The sequence below is a fragment of the Panthera onca genome, chromosome A2 (assembly GCF_046562875.1).
Source record: "Panthera onca isolate mPanOnc1 chromosome A2, mPanOnc1 haplotype 2, whole genome shotgun sequence".
Lineage (NCBI taxonomy): Eukaryota > Metazoa > Chordata > Mammalia > Carnivora > Felidae > Panthera > Panthera onca.
The window spans coordinates 121,808,650-121,828,084 of record NC_138340.1 but is presented as its reverse complement, the minus strand read 5'-3'; the positions used below and the strand labels follow the sequence as shown (position 1 = coordinate 121,828,084).

The 19,435-nt window shown below is 39.8% G+C and overlaps 1 protein-coding gene and 1 long non-coding RNA gene across 2 annotated transcripts in view; one reads left to right on the top strand and one right to left on the bottom strand.

Moving 5' to 3' along the window:
- Positions 1-5,407, bottom strand: part of GARS1 (glycyl-tRNA synthetase 1) — a 45,523-nt gene extending 40,116 nt beyond the window's left edge. The window contains exon 1 of the mRNA XM_081795051.1: positions 5,028-5,407. Within this exon, the coding sequence (XP_081651177.1) occupies positions 5,028-5,249 (222 nt within the window). The 5' untranslated portion in view covers positions 5,250-5,407. The remainder of the gene's footprint in view (positions 1-5,027) is intronic.
- LOC132679352 (uncharacterized) overlaps positions 5,396-19,435 on the top strand; it is a 39,943-nt gene continuing 25,903 nt past the window's right edge. The window contains exon 1 of the long non-coding RNA XR_009610107.3: positions 5,396-5,492. This is a non-coding gene — a long non-coding RNA (uncharacterized LOC132679352). The remainder of the gene's footprint in view (positions 5,493-19,435) is intronic.

Genomic DNA, 19,435 nt, shown 5'->3' with positions numbered 1-19,435 from the left:
GTGATGGGCATTAAGGAGGGCACTTGTTGGGATGAGCACTGGGTGTTACATGCAAGTGAATCACTAAATTCTACTCCTAAAACCATTATTACGCTACATGTTAACTAACTTGGATTTAAATAAAATTAAAAAAAAAAAAAGTAAAAAACTGAGCGGGGCTCGATTCAAAAAAAAAAATTTAAATGCAAATTTTAAAATATTTATTAATTCTTTTAAAGTAAAAATAAAAGCTCAATATGTGCTAACGTGAATAAAAATAACATTTTTGTAAAAATGACTGTATTTGCCAAAACAGTGACAGTTTTGTAATTTTGCAAATCCCTTAATTTCTAGCTTAATAGAAGACAGTTAGATGTGTGTATCTGCCTATCTTGCAAAATAACATTTTAATGGTTAAGTATACAAAGAATATCATAAGTTAAGGGAGAATTTTAAAAGTCTTTTCAAATAATTGTGAATATTCTTCTTTAGACTATGCCAAAATTCTGACAAGTCGTAGTTTCTTAAAGGTTAGTAGCATTGTGGAATTGGAAACTATAACAAGGAACTTTTTATACTCTGTTACATTAAATTCATTGATGTATCTTAGACTCTGAATAAATCTCTTACCAATATTTGATTCCATAACAACATGTATTGGTCATTTGGAAAATGTTAACCGAGTTATGTAGATCTTCTAAATACTGACCTGTTTATCACACTGTATCAAAACAAGTACATTTGTTAATATCACCACTCATCTCATCAGAAAAGTCTGTCAAGCTTATGCAGCAGGTAAGTTTTCCAAAACTCTAAAATTAACCGAAAACCTGATCTTATTATTGGCTACATATACCATCAGTTGTTTCCTTGAAATGACAGACTCACATCACTCATTTTCCAGAAAATGAATGCTCAAACTGTATTTTACAAATAGTGTTCTGTGAAAATAAGCAGATAGGTCAGCTTGCAACTCAATCACACGAGTGTTCTTCCTGAGACAATCATCATATTTCAGTATGCTTTATGTGTATTTCCCATTTTGTCATACAGAACATTAAGAAGATGTATGAACAAAGGCCTGGATTTAATAAAATTAATAATTTTTACTGCTCCATCAAGGACACTCTAAAGCAAAACTGACTTTTTTTTTTTTTTTTTTTTTTAACTGTCAGAGTATGACAGACAATAGGACTTGGTTTGGTGTCCTCATTTGATTAGCAGTAAGGGCAGGCAGTTATATTCACCACTGCTTTTGCATTTTCAGTGCAAATTAACAACACAGTAAAAAACAAAAATAACATCTCAGTTTTATTATGAAACTGACTTTGACCTTAAGGACCACCAAGGGTTTGCAGACCAGAGAACCACTGCCATAGAGCAATAGTTCTCAAACAAGACACTCCAAGACAGAGGTTTTTCCAACACACAGTAAAAAGGAAAAAAAATTAAAAGGGACAATGCATTAGATCTTTTTTTCAAACCTAAACCTATTAAATATAAAAAAATAAATATTAATTAATAAATAATAAATATAAAAGGCTGCTTAAAAACGGGGATACAGAGAAAGAGGAGCCCTCTTGCACTGCTGGTGGGAATGCAAACTGGTACAGCCACTCTAGAGAACAGTATGGAGGTTCCTCAAAAAACTAAAAATAGAACTACCCTACAATCCAGCAATTGCACTATTAGGTATTTACCCAAAGGATACAAAAATACAGATTTGAAGGGGCACATGCACCCCCATGTTTATAGCAGCATTATCAACAATAGCCAAACTATGGAGAGAGCCCAAATGTCCACCAACTGAAGAATGGATACAGATGTAGTATATATACACAATGGGATACTACTCAGCCATCAAAAAGAACAAAATCTTGCTATCTGCAACGTGGATGGAACTAGAGTGTATTATGCTAAGCTAAATAAGTCAATCAGAAAAAGACAAATATATGATTTCACTCATATGTGGAATTTCAGATATAAAACAGATGAACATACGGGGAGGGGGGTAAAGAATAAAGGGAAACAAACTACAAGAGACTCTTAATAAAGAAAACACTGAGGGTTGAGGGAGGGACATGGGTGGGAGATGGGCTAGATGGGTGATGGGTGAGGGGTAACTAAGAGCACCTGTTGTGATGACACTGGGTGTTGTATGTAAGGGATGAATCACTGAATTCTACTTCTGAAACCAATATTGCACTGTATATTAACTAACTAAAATATTAAAACAAATATATAATTAAATTTTTAAAACGGGGTGCCTGACTCTGTTGGTAGATCATATGACTTTTGATCTCCAGGTTGTGAGTTCGAGCCCCACCCTGGGTATAGAGATTACTTAAAAAATAAAGCCTTAAAAAAAAAAAAAAAAAAAAAAAAGACTGTTCTTTGAGTTATAATGTGCTTTTCTGTATTAAAATATACTTTTTTTTATAAAATGAAAGGGGAAAGCAGATGGTAGTCTGAGGATTATACGAATTTTTTAATTACTCTTATTTGGCAAAAGGAAGGTTGGCCATACTGTGCTTATACCCACCTTTTTTTAAAACTCAATTGCCCTGGGCTGCCTGGCTGGCTCAGCTCAGGGAGCATGTGAATTTGAGCCCAAAATTGGGAGTAGAGATTACTAAAAAAAATAATAATAATAAAAATTTTAAAAACTTCAACTGCCTTAGGGTGCCCTTGATCAAACAACTAATGCATTTTCTAGATACTCTGAAGCCCTCCAACAAGTTCCATAACTAAGTCTCCAGGAAATGACTAAGAATATGCCATGGGAAAATACATTTCAGTCAATCAACAAATGAAAAAGCAGCAGCATCCACGTAGTCTAGCAGATTAGCAAATTTATATAAACCACATGACGGGCACCTGGGTGGCTCGGTCGGCTAAGCGTCCGACTTCACCTCAGGTCATGATCTCAAAGACAGGTCATGATCTCACCATCTGTGAGTTCAAGCCCCGCGGCGGGTTCTGTGCTGATAGCTCAGAGCCTGGAGCCTGCTTTGGATTCTGTGTCTCCTTCTCTCTCTGCCCCTCCCCTCCCCCACTTGCGCTTGGTCTCTATCAAAAAATAAATTTTTTCAAAAATTAAAAAAAAAAAAAAAACAAAACACATGCCACTAACAAGACCAGTTGTTAAGTGCCTTAAAAATCCCACTCCAAGAATGTCTTCAACTGCACAAACTTCCCAATGGAAGTATGTCAAATGGACAGATGTGATAGTGTCTCATCTCCTCATAAGCAAAAAAAAAAAAAAAAAGGCTTTAAGTAAGTGACCTTTAAATTCCCTTCCAGCTGACACTGGAATCTGTGTGATTCAAAGTTCCAGGTAGCTAACTGATACATGTGTGGTCCTAGAGAAATGGAAAAAGAACTCGAACTAACTGACAGCAACTAACTTACATCTTCAGAAAAAAATCTTAAAGTCCCAAAAACAAAAACACAAAACAAAACAAAAAACCCCAAGCTAACATAAACGATACACTAATAGTAACTGCATCGGAAAGTTGTTCCATGATCAAAGTTGACTTCTGTTACACTAGTCCCATAGTCTTACTACACATGGATAATCTGCACAGCAGTTTCAGGCAAACGTGGCAGAGGGAGGGGTTTGGGGGTGTGTTTTCCCAAATTAGATGTATTCTCCTTCTTCAAGTAAAAGATATGGAAAAAAAATTGTGAGTTACAGGAAAGACAAAGGAACCACACCTAATTTATTTGGGTAGGGTGGGTGGAGGGAGACGGAGAATAAGCATACACAGCCTTCTGACCCCAAGAATAAGAAGAAATTAAGCCTATAGTGAAATTTCAAAACAAAATACGATTGAATCAGTCACTCTCAAACTAGAGAGACGCAGACATTACAAAGTGGCAAAATTTGCTGAATTTTTGGCAACTATGCCCCAATGAATTATTTCCGAGAGAGAGAGAGAGGGTTCCACCCTCCGTAGCTAAGGGAAGTTATTGCATCAGGCACCCGTGCAGGAGAAACCTATTTGGTATTTACTCCTAGGTCATCAATTCTGGGGTCCTATTCCAAGCTTTTGGCTCTGCCTGACTTGATGCAGGAATCCACTTGAACTAATCTTTTCCTTGTCCTTTCTAAATTCTAATATTCATGCAGTACCCTAGGAAAAGAAGGCCTATATTAAATTACCAAGGACTCCAGTCCATGAAACTTCCCTCCTTTCCGCAAAATCAAATTTCAGTGTTCCATACAGAGGATGGCTGACTTCACCCAGGAACCCAACAATATTTACAGTTTCCCAGGTTTACGATCTGAAAGCTCACTCACTCCAAATAGTCTAAAAGACTATTAGGAACCCAGAGAAGATGACAGGAGCGAAGGACGATGAGCTAAGGATGATGAACTCACATCATGATTAGAAAAAGAAGTTCAACACCTCCTCACATCCACGCTTCAACTTTTTATTTTTTATCAGCCGATCATTCGGCAAAACCAAGCACTAAATGAAGGAAGGTGTCAAGGAGGAAACATTGTTCAAAGCATCCTGAAGATTTACAAAAAAAAAAAAAAAAAAGAGTCCGGTCTTAAGACAAAACAGACAGCTTCTCCTCTGACCGGGAAAGAACTGGGAACCTCACCACCCGGGTGGCACAAAGAACACCGCAGAGATTGGAAAACTGAAGTTGAGGTTATTGAGCTAGGCCAGGAGAAGTACCAAAGGTCACAGATCCCAGCCCCATGGGAGAGAGGAAAGGCGCAGACATTAACAAGGATTGGGAAAGGAGAGCAGATCGCGAGGAGACGGACTCAGCATGTCGAAGGGGATCCGAGGGAGTCACCCAAGGAGAGGCTAGGACGCGTGTCCACGACACGGAAGGTGGCCGACGCACGCGGGGACTTCAGTCCGAATCGGGGGAGACGAGGAAGATGCCAGGAAACCAAGGGCTTCCAGCGGATGAAGGAGAGGAGCAACCCGCGAGGTGGACGGGTGCCCGAGGAGGACAGAGGATGACGCGGAGCAGACCAGAGGGAGAAGAGCCCGGGGCCGAGGGGAGACGCAGAATGCCGGTACCTGCTGGCGCACTGCGAGCCTGAGAGGGGCGAGCACCTCCTCAGCCCCGGTACCGTCCATGCTGCTCCGGGAGGCTGCGGCGGGGAATGAGGTCTGGGCGCGGGCGGGCGTGCTGAGGCGCCGGCAGGGCCGGAGCAGAGGCTGGGCCGGGAGCCGGGACGGCAGCGACAGCAGCAGCACGGCGCGAGCGGCTCTAAGCAGCGCTGGGCGCAGAGAGGACATGAGCCGGCGGGCCTGGGCGGTCCGGGGCGGGCGGCGGCGGAAGCGGCGCGCGCGGCCCGGCCCGGAGCATGATGAAATCGCCGCGTAAACGCCGCGGCGCGCGCGCAGCCGCACATTCCCCAACCCCGCGACGCCGCGCCGGGTGGGTGACCGCCAGCAGATTCGACACAGAACCCGCAATCCTTCGGAGCCTGGAGAGGGCTCGCTTCACCTCCGGCGCCTGGGAGGGCTGCGGGATCTCAGGTAACACCCCGCCAACAGACTTGCACAAAGATGCGTCAGGCCACCCCCCAATAGAGTGGACAGTCCAAGACGCAGACGCATCCGAGACCTGCAGACAGAGACGCCCGAGGACCTTCAAAGCATAGGCTTTGGGCACTGCACTGGGGCTCACCCACGGGAATACACAGTTCTGTTTGTGTTCTTGCGCTCCCAGTGCCTTAAAGGTTCATAAAACATCGACTCTAGGACGCAGACTCAATGTTGCTCAGGCTCTCCTGTTCCTCACATGAGGAAACAAAAGACTGGGTTAATGATTTGCCCGTCTTACCACGCCCTTGCCTTGTCGACCTCAAGAAAATAGCTGCGGAGAGGTGAGGGGCTCTTTGGAGAAGGTCAGTTCTGAGCAACCTTTGCAGAGCGAGCAGGGTTTGACCCAGCAGAGATGTGGAAAAGCGAGAAGCAGAGAGAGGAGGAAAGACTAGGAAACAAGGTAATGCAGGGGAGTGGAGCTGAGAATCCCTCTGCATGGCCTTGCCGCAGCCCACCTGCCCTCTTGTGCTTGGGCCCCCACTGAGGACCTTCCAGAGATGACTCCCTCCCTCCCCTCTGCCCCAAAGGTGGGTGGGCTGGCAAAGGTGGATTCCCTTTCCAGAGAGAATGGATATTAATAAAGCGTTAAAGATAAAGTGTTGGTTATAGAAAAAGCATTGTGCACACCCACCAGAATGTCCAAATGAAAATTATGGAAAATGCCAAATAAGGCTCTGGGACTGTCCCACACTGCTGAGAGGAGTGTCAACTGGTTCAGCCACGTTAAAGAACTGTCTGGGGTTTCCTGCTAAAGCCAGCCACACACACCTTCCCTGTGACCCGCAGTTCCACCCCAGGAGTTTAGGAGAGTAGACAGACTCACCAAAATGAAGTTGCCTTTCCCACTACTATGGAAATCCATATTCTCTTCTTCCCGTTCCAATACGTGGTTCTGGAAAAGTACTGACAATTTAGCATAAGCAGGTCAAGTGCAGAAGAAGCTTCTGCAATATTAAGCAATTTGTGTTTTAAAAACTTTTATTTCAAGATTTGATACTCATTAATTACAGTTGTAGTTGGCTTCACTTTAATAGGTAATTTTGGATTTAGCTTAATATTTGTAATGAAAAACAATTCTAATTTTTACATATATTTTTATTTGAATTTTTATGAAAAATTCAAATTCTGTATACTTTGGAAACAATTATATATATATGTATATCTTTAATTCTTTTTTTTAAATTTTTTTTTAACATTTATTTATTTTTGAGACAGAGAGAGACAGAGCATGAATGGGGGAGGGGCAGAGAGAGAGGGAGACACAGAATCAGAAGCAGGCTCCAGGCTCTGAGCCATCAGCCCAGAGCCCGACGCGGGGCTCAAACCCACGGACCGCGAGATCGTGACCTGAGCCGAAGTTGGACGCTTAACCGACTGAGCCACCCAGGCGCCCTATCTTTAATTCTTTAGATGAATAATGTCTCATTGATTTTCATGTGAGGACAATCTCAGCTTTAGTCTCCAAATCCCTTTTTCCCCACTCTGGTTCATCCTCCCCACTGCTGCCTCAGTAATTATCCCTAAAAGGCAAAGCTGTGCATCTTCAATAGGTCCACATGGCCCTTAGTAGAATTTCCTAAGGGTTTCCCTTAAAAAACTGTTATCTACGAGACAATAATAGTAGATTATATTCATTGAAGGCTTACTACATACCAGTTAGCATTTTAAGTATCTCCTGCATTTTATTCATAGCCCAGTGAGATGGACTCCATAATAATTCCCATTTTATGGGTTCAGGGTTCAGGACACTAAGATATAAACAACTTGTCTCTGGTCACACAACTACTGAGTGGAGGGCCAGAATGTGAGTTAGAAGGAGAGGCAGTTTTACCACATAACTTAATGAAGCTCGGTTTGTCTCTTTTTTTTCTTTGCTCATTTGTATTGTTTCTTAAATTCCAAATACAGGTGAGATTAAATGGTATTTGTCTTTCTCTGATTGACTTATTTTACTTAGCATTGTATTCTCTAGTTCCATCCATGTTGCTGCAAATGGCAAGATTCTTTTTTGTGGCTAAATAACGTTCCATTGTGTGTGTGTGTGTATATATATATATCACCTCTTCCTTATCCATTCATCTATTGATGGACACTTGGGCTGCTTCCATGATTTAGCTTTTGTAAATAATGCAATAAACACAGGGGTGCACGTACCCCTTTGAATTAGTGTTTTTGTGTTTTTTGGGTAAATACCCAATAGCATGATTACTGAATCATAGGGTAGTTCTGTTTTTAACTTTTTGAGGAATTTCTATACCCTATTCCACAGTGGTTGCACCAATTTGCATCCCCACCAACAGTGCAAGACGGTTTCTTTTTTTTTTTGCCAACATCTGTAGTTTCTTGTGTTTTTTATTTTAGCCATCCTGGCTGGTACGAGGTGATATCTCATTATGGTTTTGATTTGCATTTCCCTGATGATGAGTGATGCTGTTGAGCATCTTTTCATGTGTCTGTTGGCCATCTGTATGTGTTCTTTGGAGAAATGTCTGTCTTCTGCTCATTTTTAAAATTGGATTATTTGGGCTTTAGGTACTAAGTTGTATCAATTCTTTATATATTTTGGATACTAACCTTTTGTTGGATATGTCATTTGCAAATATCTTTTCCCATTCAGTAGGTTGCCTTTTAGTTTTGCTGATTGTTTCCTTCACTGTGCAGAAACTTTTTATTTTGATGTAGTCCCAATAGTTTATTTCGTGCATTTATTTCCCTTGCCTGAGGAGATACATCTACAAAGAGGCTGCTACGGCCGATGCCAATGAGCAATATGCCAATGAGCAATAAGAGATTACTGCCTGTGCTCTCTTCTAGGATTTTTATGGTTTCAGGTCTCACATTGAAATCTATTTTGAGTTTATTTTTGTGTATTGTGGAAGAAAGTGGTCCAGTTTCATTCTTTTGCATGTAGCTGTCCAGTTTTCCTAATACCATTTGTTGAAAAGACTATCTTTTTCCCACTGTATATTCATTTCTACTTTGTCAAAGATTAATTGACCAATACAATTGTGGGTTTATATCTGGGTTTTCTATTCTACTCCATTGATTTATATGTTTATTTTTATGCCAGTACCATACTGTGTTGATTACCACCACTTTGTAATATAACTTGAAGTCCAAAATTATGATGCCTCCAGCTTTGCTTTTCTTTTTCAAGATTGTTTTGGCTATTTGGGTTTGGTTTCTTTTTGTTGTTGTTTTGGGTTTTGGGTTTTGGGGTTTTTTTTTGTTTTTTTTTGTTTGTTTGTTTGTTTGTTTGTTTTTTGGTTCCATACAAATTTTAGGATTGTTTATTCTAGTTATGTGAAAAACGCTGTTGGTATTTTGAAAGGCATTGCATTAAATGTGTATATTGCTCTGGGCATTGTGGACATTTTCACAGTATTTGTTCTTCCAACCCATTAGCATGGACTGTCTTTCCACTTTGCATTGTCTTGAATTTCTTTTATCAATCAGTGTTTTATAGTTTTCAATGTACAGTTCTTTCACCTCTTTGGTTAAGTATACTCCTAGATATTTTGTTGGTTTTGGTGAAGTTGTAAATGAGATTGTTGTCTTGATTTCACTTTCTGCTGTTTCATTATTAGTGTATAGGAACGCAACAGATATCTGTACATTGATTTTATATTCTGCAACTTTACTGAATTAATTTATCAGTTTTAGTAGTTTTTCGGTAGAGTCTTTAGGTTTCCTATATACAGTATCATCTCATCTGCAACTGAGAATTTTACTTCTTCCTTATTGGATGCCTTTTATTTATGTTGTCTTATTGCTGTGGCTAGGACTTCCAATGCCATGTTAAATCAAAGTGGTAGGAGTGGACATCGTTGTCTTGTTCCTGACCTGACCTTAAGGGAAAAGCTCTTAGTTTTTCACTATTAAATATGATGTTCGCTGTGGGTTTTTCATGTAAGAATTTATTATGTTGAGATATGTTCCCTCCAGACCTAATTTGCAAAGGATTTTTATCACAAATGGATGTTGTACTTTGTCAAATGCTCTCTCTGCATCCTTTGAAATGATTATATAGTTTTTATTCTTTCTTTATTGATGTAACGTGTCACGTTGTTTTGCAAATATTAAACCACGCTTGCATCCCAGGAATAAATCCCACTTGATTATGATGTATGATTTTTTAATGTATTGTTAGATTTAGTTTGCTAATATTTTGTTGAGGATTTTTGCATCCATATTCATGAGAGATATTGGCCGGTAGTTCTCTTTTTTGTGGTGTCTTTATCAAGTTTGGGCATAAGGGTGATACTGGCCTCATAGAATTAATTTGTATTGCTTGGAATAGTTTGAGAAGAATAGGTATTAACTCTTCTTTAAATGTTTGGTAGAAATCACCTGTGAAACCGTCTGGTCTTGGACTTTTGTTTATTGGGAGTTTTTTTTATTACTGATTCAGTTTCATTGCTGGTAATTGGTCTATTCAAATTTTCTATTAATTCCTGCTTTCGGGGGCGCTTGGGTGGCTCAGTCGGTTAAGCGTCCGACTTCAGCTCAGGTCACGATCTCGCGGTCCGCGAGTTCGAGCCCCGCGTCGGGCTCTGGGCTGATGGCTCAGAGCCTGAAGCCTGCTTCTGATTCTGTGTCTCCCTCTCTCTCTGCCCCTCCCCCGTTCATGCTGTGTCTCTCTCTGTCTCAAAAATAAATAAACGTTAAAAAAAAATTAAAAAAAATAATTCCTGCTTTCGTTTTGGTTGGTTATTTGTATCTAGGAATTTATCCATTTCTTCTAGGTTATCCAATTTTTTGGCATGTAGGTTTTTATAATACTCTGTTACAACTGTCTGTAACTGTATTTTTGTGGTATCAGTTGTTATTTCTCTTTCATTAGTGATTTTGTTTATTTGGGTCCGCTCTTTTTTTTTTTTTTTCTTATGAGTCTTGGCAGAGATTTATCAATTTTGTCGATCTTTTCAAAGAACCAGCCCCTTGTCTCATTGATCTGTTCTATTATTTTTTAAGTTTCTTTGTCACTTATTTTTGTTCTGATCTTTATTATTTCCTTCTTTTTGCTGGGTTTGAGTTTCGTTCTTCTTTTTCTAGCTCCTTTTGGGTGTAAAATTAGGTTGTTTATTTGAGATTTTTCTTGCTTCTCGAGGCAGATCTGTATTGCTATAAACTTCCCTGTTAGAACTTTTGCTTTATCCCAAAGATTTTGGACCACTGTGTTTTCATTTCATCTGTTTCCATGTAATTTTGATATCTTCCTTGATTTCCCGGTTGACCCATTCATTGTTTAGTAGCATGTTATTTAACCTCCATGTATTTCTGCTCTTTCCAGATTTTTTCTTGTTGTTGATTTCTAGTTTGATAGCACTGTGATCAGAAAAGATGTGTGGTAGACTTCAATTTTTTTAAATTTGTTGAGAACTTTTTTTGTGGCCTCATATGTGATCTATTCTGGAGAATGTTCCATGTGCATTTAAAAAGAATGTGTATTCTACTGTTTTAGTATAGAATGTTCTGAACATGTCTGTTAAATCCATCTAGTCCAGTGTGTCATTCAAAGCCACTGTTTCCTTGATTTTCTGTTTGGATGACCTGTCCCTTGAGGTAAGTGGGGTGTTAATGTTCCCTACTGTTGTATTACTGTCGATTATTTCCTTATGTTTGTTTTTAAATGTTTTATGTATTTAGGTGCTTCCATCTTGGGTGCATAAATATTTACTGTTGTTATGTCCTCTTGTATAGTCCCCTTTATTACTATATAGTGTCCTTCTTTGTCTCTTGTTACAGTCTTTGTTATAGTCTTTGTTTTAAAGTCTATTTTGTCTGGGCACCTGGGTGGCTCAGTCAGCTAAGCACCTGACTTTTGACTTCAGCTCAGGTCATGATCTCACAATTTGTGGGTTCGAGGCCCATGTCAGGCTTTGTGCTAACAGCATGGAGTCTGCTTGGGATTCTCTCTCTCCCCATCTCTCTCTCTCTACCCCTCCCTCTCTCTTTCCCTCTCTCTCTCAAAATAAATAAATAAACTTAAAAAAAAAAAGGTAAAGTCTACTTTGTCTGATATAAATATTACTATCCTGGCTTTCTTTTGACATCCATTTTTATGATGTTTGTCCATCCCCTCACTTTCAATCTGCAGGTGTCTTGTCTGAAATGAGTCTCTTATAGGTAACACATGGATGGGTCTTGATTTTTTATCTACTCTGTCACTGGATGTCTTTTGATTGGAATGTGTAGTCCATTTACATCCAAAGTAATTGTCAACAGATATGCATTTATCGCCATATTATAATTTGTTTTGTTGTTGTTGCCATAGATTTTCTCTGATCCTTTCTTCTCTTGCTCTACTTCATGGTTTGTTGGCTTTCTTTAGTGATATATTTGGATTTCTTTCTCCTTAGTCTTTGCATATCTGTTACTGTTGTTGATTTGTGGTTACCATTAGGTTTGTATATAACATCTGCTTATAGCAATCAATATTAAGTGGATGGTTGCTTAAGTTTAAACCCATTCTTTACTCCTCTGCTCCCTATGTTTTAGGTATAAGGTGTCATATTTTACATCCTTTTATTTTATGATTCCCTTGACTGATTCTTACAAAAATATTTATTTTTACTGCTTTTGTGTTTCTTACTTTTCATACTCTCACGTATGCTCTTTCCTTTCCACTCAAAGAATCCCCTTTAATATTTCTTGTAGGACTGGTTTAATGGTCATGAACTCTTTTAGTTTTTGTTTGTCTGAGAAACTCTTTATCTCTCCTTCTATTCTGGATGATAGCCTTGCTGGATAGAGTATTTTTGACTGCACATCTTTCCCTTTAAGCACTTTGAATATATCATGCCACTCCCTTCTGACCTACAGAGTTTCTGCTAAAAAATCCACTGATAGCCTTATGGGGTTTTCCTTATAAGTAATTGACTTTTCTCTTGCTGCTTTTAATTTTTTTTCTTTATTACTACTTTTTGCCATTTTTACTATATGTCTTGGTGTGGACCTCCTTGGGTTGAATTTTGGGAGGATCTCTGTGTCTCCTGGATCTGGATATCTATTTCCTTCCCCAGATTAGGAAAGTTTTCAGATATTATTTCTTCAAATACATTTTCTGCCCCTTTTCTCTCTTGTCTTCTTCTGAGATCCCTGTAATGTGAATGTTACTAGTCTTGATGGAATCACCAAGTTCCCTAAGACTATTCCCAATTTGCACGATTTTCTTTCCTTTGCTTAGCTTGGTTACTTTCCATTACTCTGTCTTCCAGTTCATTAATTCGTTCCTGTTTCATCTAGCCTGCTATTTATTCCATCAAGTGTCTTTTTAATTTCACTTATTGTGTTCTTGATCTCTGGTTGGTTCTTGTTTTATCTCTGTGTTAAGGGTCTCGCTGATGTCTCTCACTTTTTTCTCAAGTCCAGCTGATGTCTCCCACTTTTTTCTCAAGTCCAGTGATTATCTTTATTATGATCATTGCTTTAAAATCTCTATCAGTCAGGGGCGCCTGGGTGGCTCAGTCGGTTGAGCGTCCGGCTTCAGCTCGGGTCACGATCTCACAGTCTGTGAGTTCGAGCCCCGTGTCGGGCTCTGCACTGACAGCTCAGAGCCCGGGGCCTGTTTCAGATTCTGTGTCTCCCTCTCTCTCTGACCCTCCCCCATTCATGCTCTGTCTCTCTCTGTCTCAAAAATAAATAAACGTTAAAAAAAATTTAAAATCTCTATCAGTCATATTACTTATATCCATTTAGCTTTGGTCTCTTGCTGTGGTTTGGTCCTGTTCTTTCATGTGGGAGATATTTCTCTGTCTCCTCATTTTATCTGACCTTCTGTGTCTGTTTCTGTGTGTTAGGAAATTCAGCTACTTCTCTTGCTCTTAACAATACAGCCTTATGAAGAAGAAGTCCTATAGCACCCTGAAGTGCAGTGTTCCCTTTTCCCCAGGGCCTGGTGCTTCAGAGAGTGTCTCCTATGAGTGTTGCACGTCCTCTGCTGTTGAGTCTTCTTTTTCCTTCAGTCCGGTTGTTTGTAGAGGCTCTCTTTACCTATTGTGGGCTGTGTTTGATCCCCAGCAGGGGTGGGGTACATTTTAACAAGGTGTGCAGTGGTCAGCTTGTGAAATGAGACCTGCCCCAATGGTGCTGGAACTGAGGTCCTGTAAAATGCACAAGTCCAAGAGATGTGGTGCTGGCAGGATTTGCACATGTCTTCTTGCGGGGGCGGGGGCAGGGTCCCCCAGCACCAGCACTAAGTTGAGCATGACTGGAAAGGGTGGATCTGCAAAGTAGGGATCAGGGCTTGGTGCAAGCAAGTTAGGTAATGAGTTTTACTGAAGTGCTGCTTCCTACAGGTAGCCATTGTTTATGCTGGGGCTGGGGGAGGGAAATGGTGCCTGCCAGCTCCTTTGTTCCTAGAGGGGTCTCCCCATGATCCCAGTCTCTCCCTGTCACTCTGAGATAAGCAAGTCACTCTCCCTCTCTTCTGCCCCTGGCATTTTTCAAACCTCTCGGTTCTATGCCATATCTGCATAGGCTGTTTGTCATGTTATCTAAGGACAAGGACTCCACTTCCTAACCCAGACTCTCCCAGAACTGAGCCCACAGATTTTTAATATTCCAGGCTTTAAATCCTGCTCCTCATAAGAACTCATGAAATTGGCCCCTTTGGCTTTCAAAGGGAAGTATGATGGGGATTCATCCTCCCCATTTGTGGGCTTTCTGGTGTGACGGTCTGTTTTCTGCCCTTTTCCATGCCACCGGTTCCCTCCCCACCACAGATGGCCATGGTCTATTTTGTTCCCAGACTGCATCTCCAGCCTTCCTACCTTCTTCGATGTGGCCTCTTCTCAGTCTTTAGTGGTGGAATTTGTTCTGCCAGTTTTCGCATTATTTTCTGGGTTATTTACGGTGCTGTGAGTGTTACCTAGTTAGATCCCTGGGACAAGGCAAGCTTAGGGTCCTCCTACTCCACCATCTTTCCAAGCACCAATTGTTAAAAGAAAAAAAGCTCACAAAATTTATTACACCACTGATCAGATATGGTGTCTTTGTCAAAAATAAATTGACTATATAAGTGTGAGTCTATTTCTGTGATTCCTATTCTGTTCTAGTGTTCCATCTGTCTATCAACCTTTATGCCAATATCACACTTTCTTGATTACTGTTGCTTTCTAGTAAGTCTTGAAGTCAAATAGTGTACATTTTCCACCTTTCCTTCCTTTTCAAAATTGTTTTTGACTATTCCACATCCTTTCCATTTCCATATAAATTTTAGAATTGACTTGTCAATTAAAAAAAATAAATACTTGCTGGGATTGTATATCCATAGGTCAATTTCGGGAGAATTGACAGCTTAGCAATACAGGCTTTGGGTGTCTTTTGTTAAATTTATTTTTAAGTGTTTTACTAGGTGACGCTGAGCATGATTTTGTTTTCCAATGGTTTGTCGCTAATGTATAAAAACGTAATGGATTTTATATAGTGATCTTTCATTTACTAATTTCAGTAATGGGGTTTTTTGTTTTTTAGGGTTTTTTATAGGTTTCTTGGGATTTTCTACATTAATAATCATGTCATTTATATATAGAATCAGTTTTACTTCTTTCTGATCTTAATGCTTTTTTTTTTTTTTTTTTGTACTTGCCTGGTTGTATATCTAGGTCATCTTGTACAGTATTGAAAAGAAGTGGTGAGGATGAACATATTGCCTTGTTAGGGGACCATCCTTCCTTGTATCTGGGGAAGGAAACAGATATCCAGATCCAGGAGACAGAGAGATCCTCCCAAAATTCAACCCAAGGAGGTCCACACCAAGACACATAGTAAAAATGGCAAAAACTAGTGATAAAGAACAAAATTTTTAAGTAGCAAGAGAAAAGGCAGTTATTTATAAGGAAAACCCCATAAGGCTATCAGCGGATTTTTTAGCAGAAATTCTGCAGGCCAGAAGAGAGTGGCATGATATATTCAAAGTGCTTAAAGGGAAAAATGTGCCTCTGATCTTAGAGGCAAAATATGTTCATTGTTTCTTTGAGTATCATGTTAGATGTAGAATTTTTAGTAGATGCCTTTATCATTTTAATGAAGTTCATGCCTATTCCTACTTTGCTTAAGATTTTGTCATGGATAGGTGCTGAATTCTGTAAAATGCTCTTTATGCTTCTACTGAGAGGATGTTTCTCCTTGATTCTCTTAATATAACTAAACTACATTGTTGAATTTTTCAAATGTTCTATCAACTTTGCATTGCTGGGAGGAACCCCACTTGGTTTTATCCTTCTTACATTTTTTGGATTTGATATGTTGATAAGGATGTTTACCTCTATGTTCATGAGCAATTTTAGCCTATAATTTTCTTTTCTTGCAATATTTTTGTGAAGTCTTTCTATCAAGGTTATGCTGGCTTTATAAAATGAGTTGGGAAGAGTTTCTCCTCTTTCCTAAAATACCCATCTTTGTAGGATTGGTATTATTTCTCCCATAACTGTTTGGTAGAGTTTACCAGTGAATTTGTGAATAGGTCCTTTGACAGAAATGAAAGTTATCCGTATCTTCTATTTCCTCTTTTGTCTTTTTTTGGTAAATTTTGTTTTTCAGGAAATCTGTCTGTTTCATACAAGTTGTCAGGTTTATTGGCATAAAGTTGCTCATAACATTCCAATATTATCCTTTAAATTCATGTAAGGTTTAGAGTAAAACCCCATCCCCTATTTCATTCCTGATATAAGTAATTAGGTTTTTTTTTTCTTCTTCTATTTTTTTTCTCAATCAGTCTTGCTAAATGTTTACCAATTTACCAATTTTTCAAACATCTAACCTTTGGGTTTGTTAACATTCTTTATTGTTTTGTACATGTCCTATTCCATTGATTTCTACTTTATAATTGTTTTCTTTTACTTAATTTGTGTTTAAATTGCTCTTCTTTTTCTAGCTCCTCAAGGTAGCAGCTTAATTTATTGTAAGCCTTTTTTCTTTTCTTAAATAAACATTTAAAATTACAGATTTGCCTCTAAGTACTGCTTTAGTTGAATCCCAAAGTTTTTGATACATTGCGTTTTCATTTTCATTTAGTTTAAAATGCTTTCTAATTTCCCTTATGATGTCTTCTTTGACCCATTAGTTATCAAGAAGAGTGTTGTTTAACTTCCAAATATTTGAGGCTTTTAAACATATACTATTATTTTTATTGTTGTTTTCTACTTTAATTCCCACATGGTGTGAGAAAAACATTTGAAATTTATCAACTTCAGTACTTTATGTACTTCAGTACATTAAGCTCCATGTACACTTAAAAAAAAAAAAAGGTGCATTTTGCAGTTGTTGTGAGTAGTGTTTTATAAAGGTCAGTTAGGGTGGTTGATAGTGTTCAGATCTTCTGTGTCATTACTACTTTTTGTTGTTGTTGTTGTTGTTCTATCAATAACTGAGAGAGGATATTAAAATCTCTAACTGGGGTGCCTGGGTGGCTCAGTTGGTTAAGCGTCTGACTCTTGATATCGGTTCAGGTTGTGATCTCGTGGTCATGGAATCAAGCACCACACTGGGCTCTGCACTGAGCGTGGAGCCTGTTTGGAATGTTCTCTCTCCTTCTCGCTTTGCTTCTCCCCCATTCACTCACATTCTCTCTCTCTCTCTCAAAATAAATAAATAAATTTTTGAAAAAGTCTCTGTGTGGGGTGCCTGGGTGGCTCAGTCAGTTGAGTATCTGACTTCGGCTCAGGTCATGATCTCATGGTTTGTGGGTTGAAGCCACTCACCAGGCTCTGTGCTGACAGCTCCGAGCCTGGAGCCTGCTTCAGATTCCGTCTCCCTCTCTCTCTCTCTGCCCCTCCCTTGCTCGCACTCTGTCTCTCTGTCTCTCTCAAAGAATTAATAAACATTAAAAAAAATTTTTTTTAAATCTCTGTGATTGTGAATTTGTCTATTTCTCCCTTCATTCTGTCATGTTTGCTTCATGCATTTTGACTTTATTAGGCATAGACACATTTATAATTGTTACATCTTTTTGCTGAATGACACTTTTGTTATTATGCAATATTCATCTTCATCTTAAATCTTCTTAGTCTCATATTAACATAGCCACTCAAGCTTTTTTATGATCAGTGCCAACAGCCAATGAGAAGCTGAGACCTCCTGCCATAAGCCCCGTGAGTGCATCATCTAGGAGTCATGCCTTCCAGCCTCAGTCCACCCTTCAGATGACTACAGGCCTAGTCAAAACTTCTTGCATCTAACTTGATGGAAGGTCCCAATCCAGATCCACCTCCTGGGCTGCTCCCAGATTTCTGAACTACAGAAGCAATGAGATAATAAATTTTTGTGGCCTTTTAAGCTCCTAGGTTTGAGGGTAATTTGGTACACAGTGATGGATTCTTCCCTGAACTGGCTGTACAATCCCTTTTCTTGAGATGCGAGTGACCAAACTATTGGCCCTCAAGAGACCTTTGTGATTGTCACTGCAGTGAGAAAAATGTCCTCCCTGGATCTCCTTACTACAGAAACGCCGGGTACCTGTCATATTCAATAAACCTTTATTTAGCCCTTTACTTAAGAAGCAGAAAATTCCAAGGCTTGATTTTGAGCTTCTTTTCCCCTTGGGTGCAGGCAGCTACAGCAGAGGCTAAAGCAGAGAGGTGCCCTGAAGAAGCTTGTTAATACAGGGTGCGTGAACCCGGCCTGTGGTCCAGATGATCTGGCTTCCCTAATTTTCTCTCACTGACTTTCCTTTCTGGCCCCTGAACCATTAACAACATTTTGCCTCAATTTCCAGCCTCCCTTAGCAAATATTTGTTTCAGACTCCGTCCTCCAAAAACAACAAGGTAAGGTCCCTTGAAACCTTAATGATAATGTCAGTGGCTGAGGCAGGGTAATTTAATGTAAGATTAATTTCTGTTTTGATTTTACTGGTGTAGAAGCATCAAGAAGAAAGAGAACTGCTTCTCTTCCCTTCCCTCCTTGATTCCCACGGCATAGGTAACAAAAGATTTTATCGTCTAAAACTGTTAAATTAAGAGTCAGGGGGAGATCCCTACTCAGGGGCTTGTAAAGTGAGAAGCACAAGTGGCTAGAGTAGCAAGATATTCTCTAAGGTGAGGAATAGAGGTCTGTGGATCCAGAAGAAATGGAGACCAGGGGGTACCTGGGTGGCTCAGTCGGTTGAGCATCTGACTTTGGCTCAGGTCATGATCTCACAGTGCGTGAGTTCGAGCCCCACGTTGGACTCTGTGCTGACAGCTCAGAGCCTGGAGCCTGTCTCTGATTCTGTGTCTCTGTCTCTCTCTGCCCCTCCCCAGCTTGTGCTCTGTTTCTCGGTCTCTCAAAAATGAATAAATGTTTAAAAAAATTAAAAAGAAAGAAAGAGAGGAAGAAAGAAAGAAAGAAAGAAAGAAAGAAAGAAAGAAAGAAAGAAAGAAAGAAAGAAATGGAGACCAGCAACTGTCCCCAAACACCATCTGGTCACGGTGCCAGGGTCTCATTGAGAAATGGTTAATGCAGCACCCTAGGGAGGCTGGATCCAAGTGCTAGGACTCTTAGCCTTTGAAAGGATTCCTGTGTTCCAGCTTGGCACACAGGTGACCAAACCTTTGGCCTTCAAGACCCCTTTTAGGATTTGGGAATGTCACAGTGGTGAGATAGTGTCCTCTCTGGAACTTCTGTGCTGCCTAAGGGCCCTGGCACCTGTCACACAGCCATCCAATAAACATTCACCAAGCACATACCATGTGTCAAGCATTATTCTAGGGACTGGTGGGGAAGGGCCAGAGAGAAAGGGAGAGAGAAAATCCCAAGCAGCTCCGCACTGTCAGTGCAGAGCCTGACTCAGGGCTCTAACTCATGAACAGTGAGATCATGACCTGAGCCAAAATCAAGTCAGATGCTTAACCAACTGAGCCACCCATGTGCCCTAGGAGCTTATATTATTTGG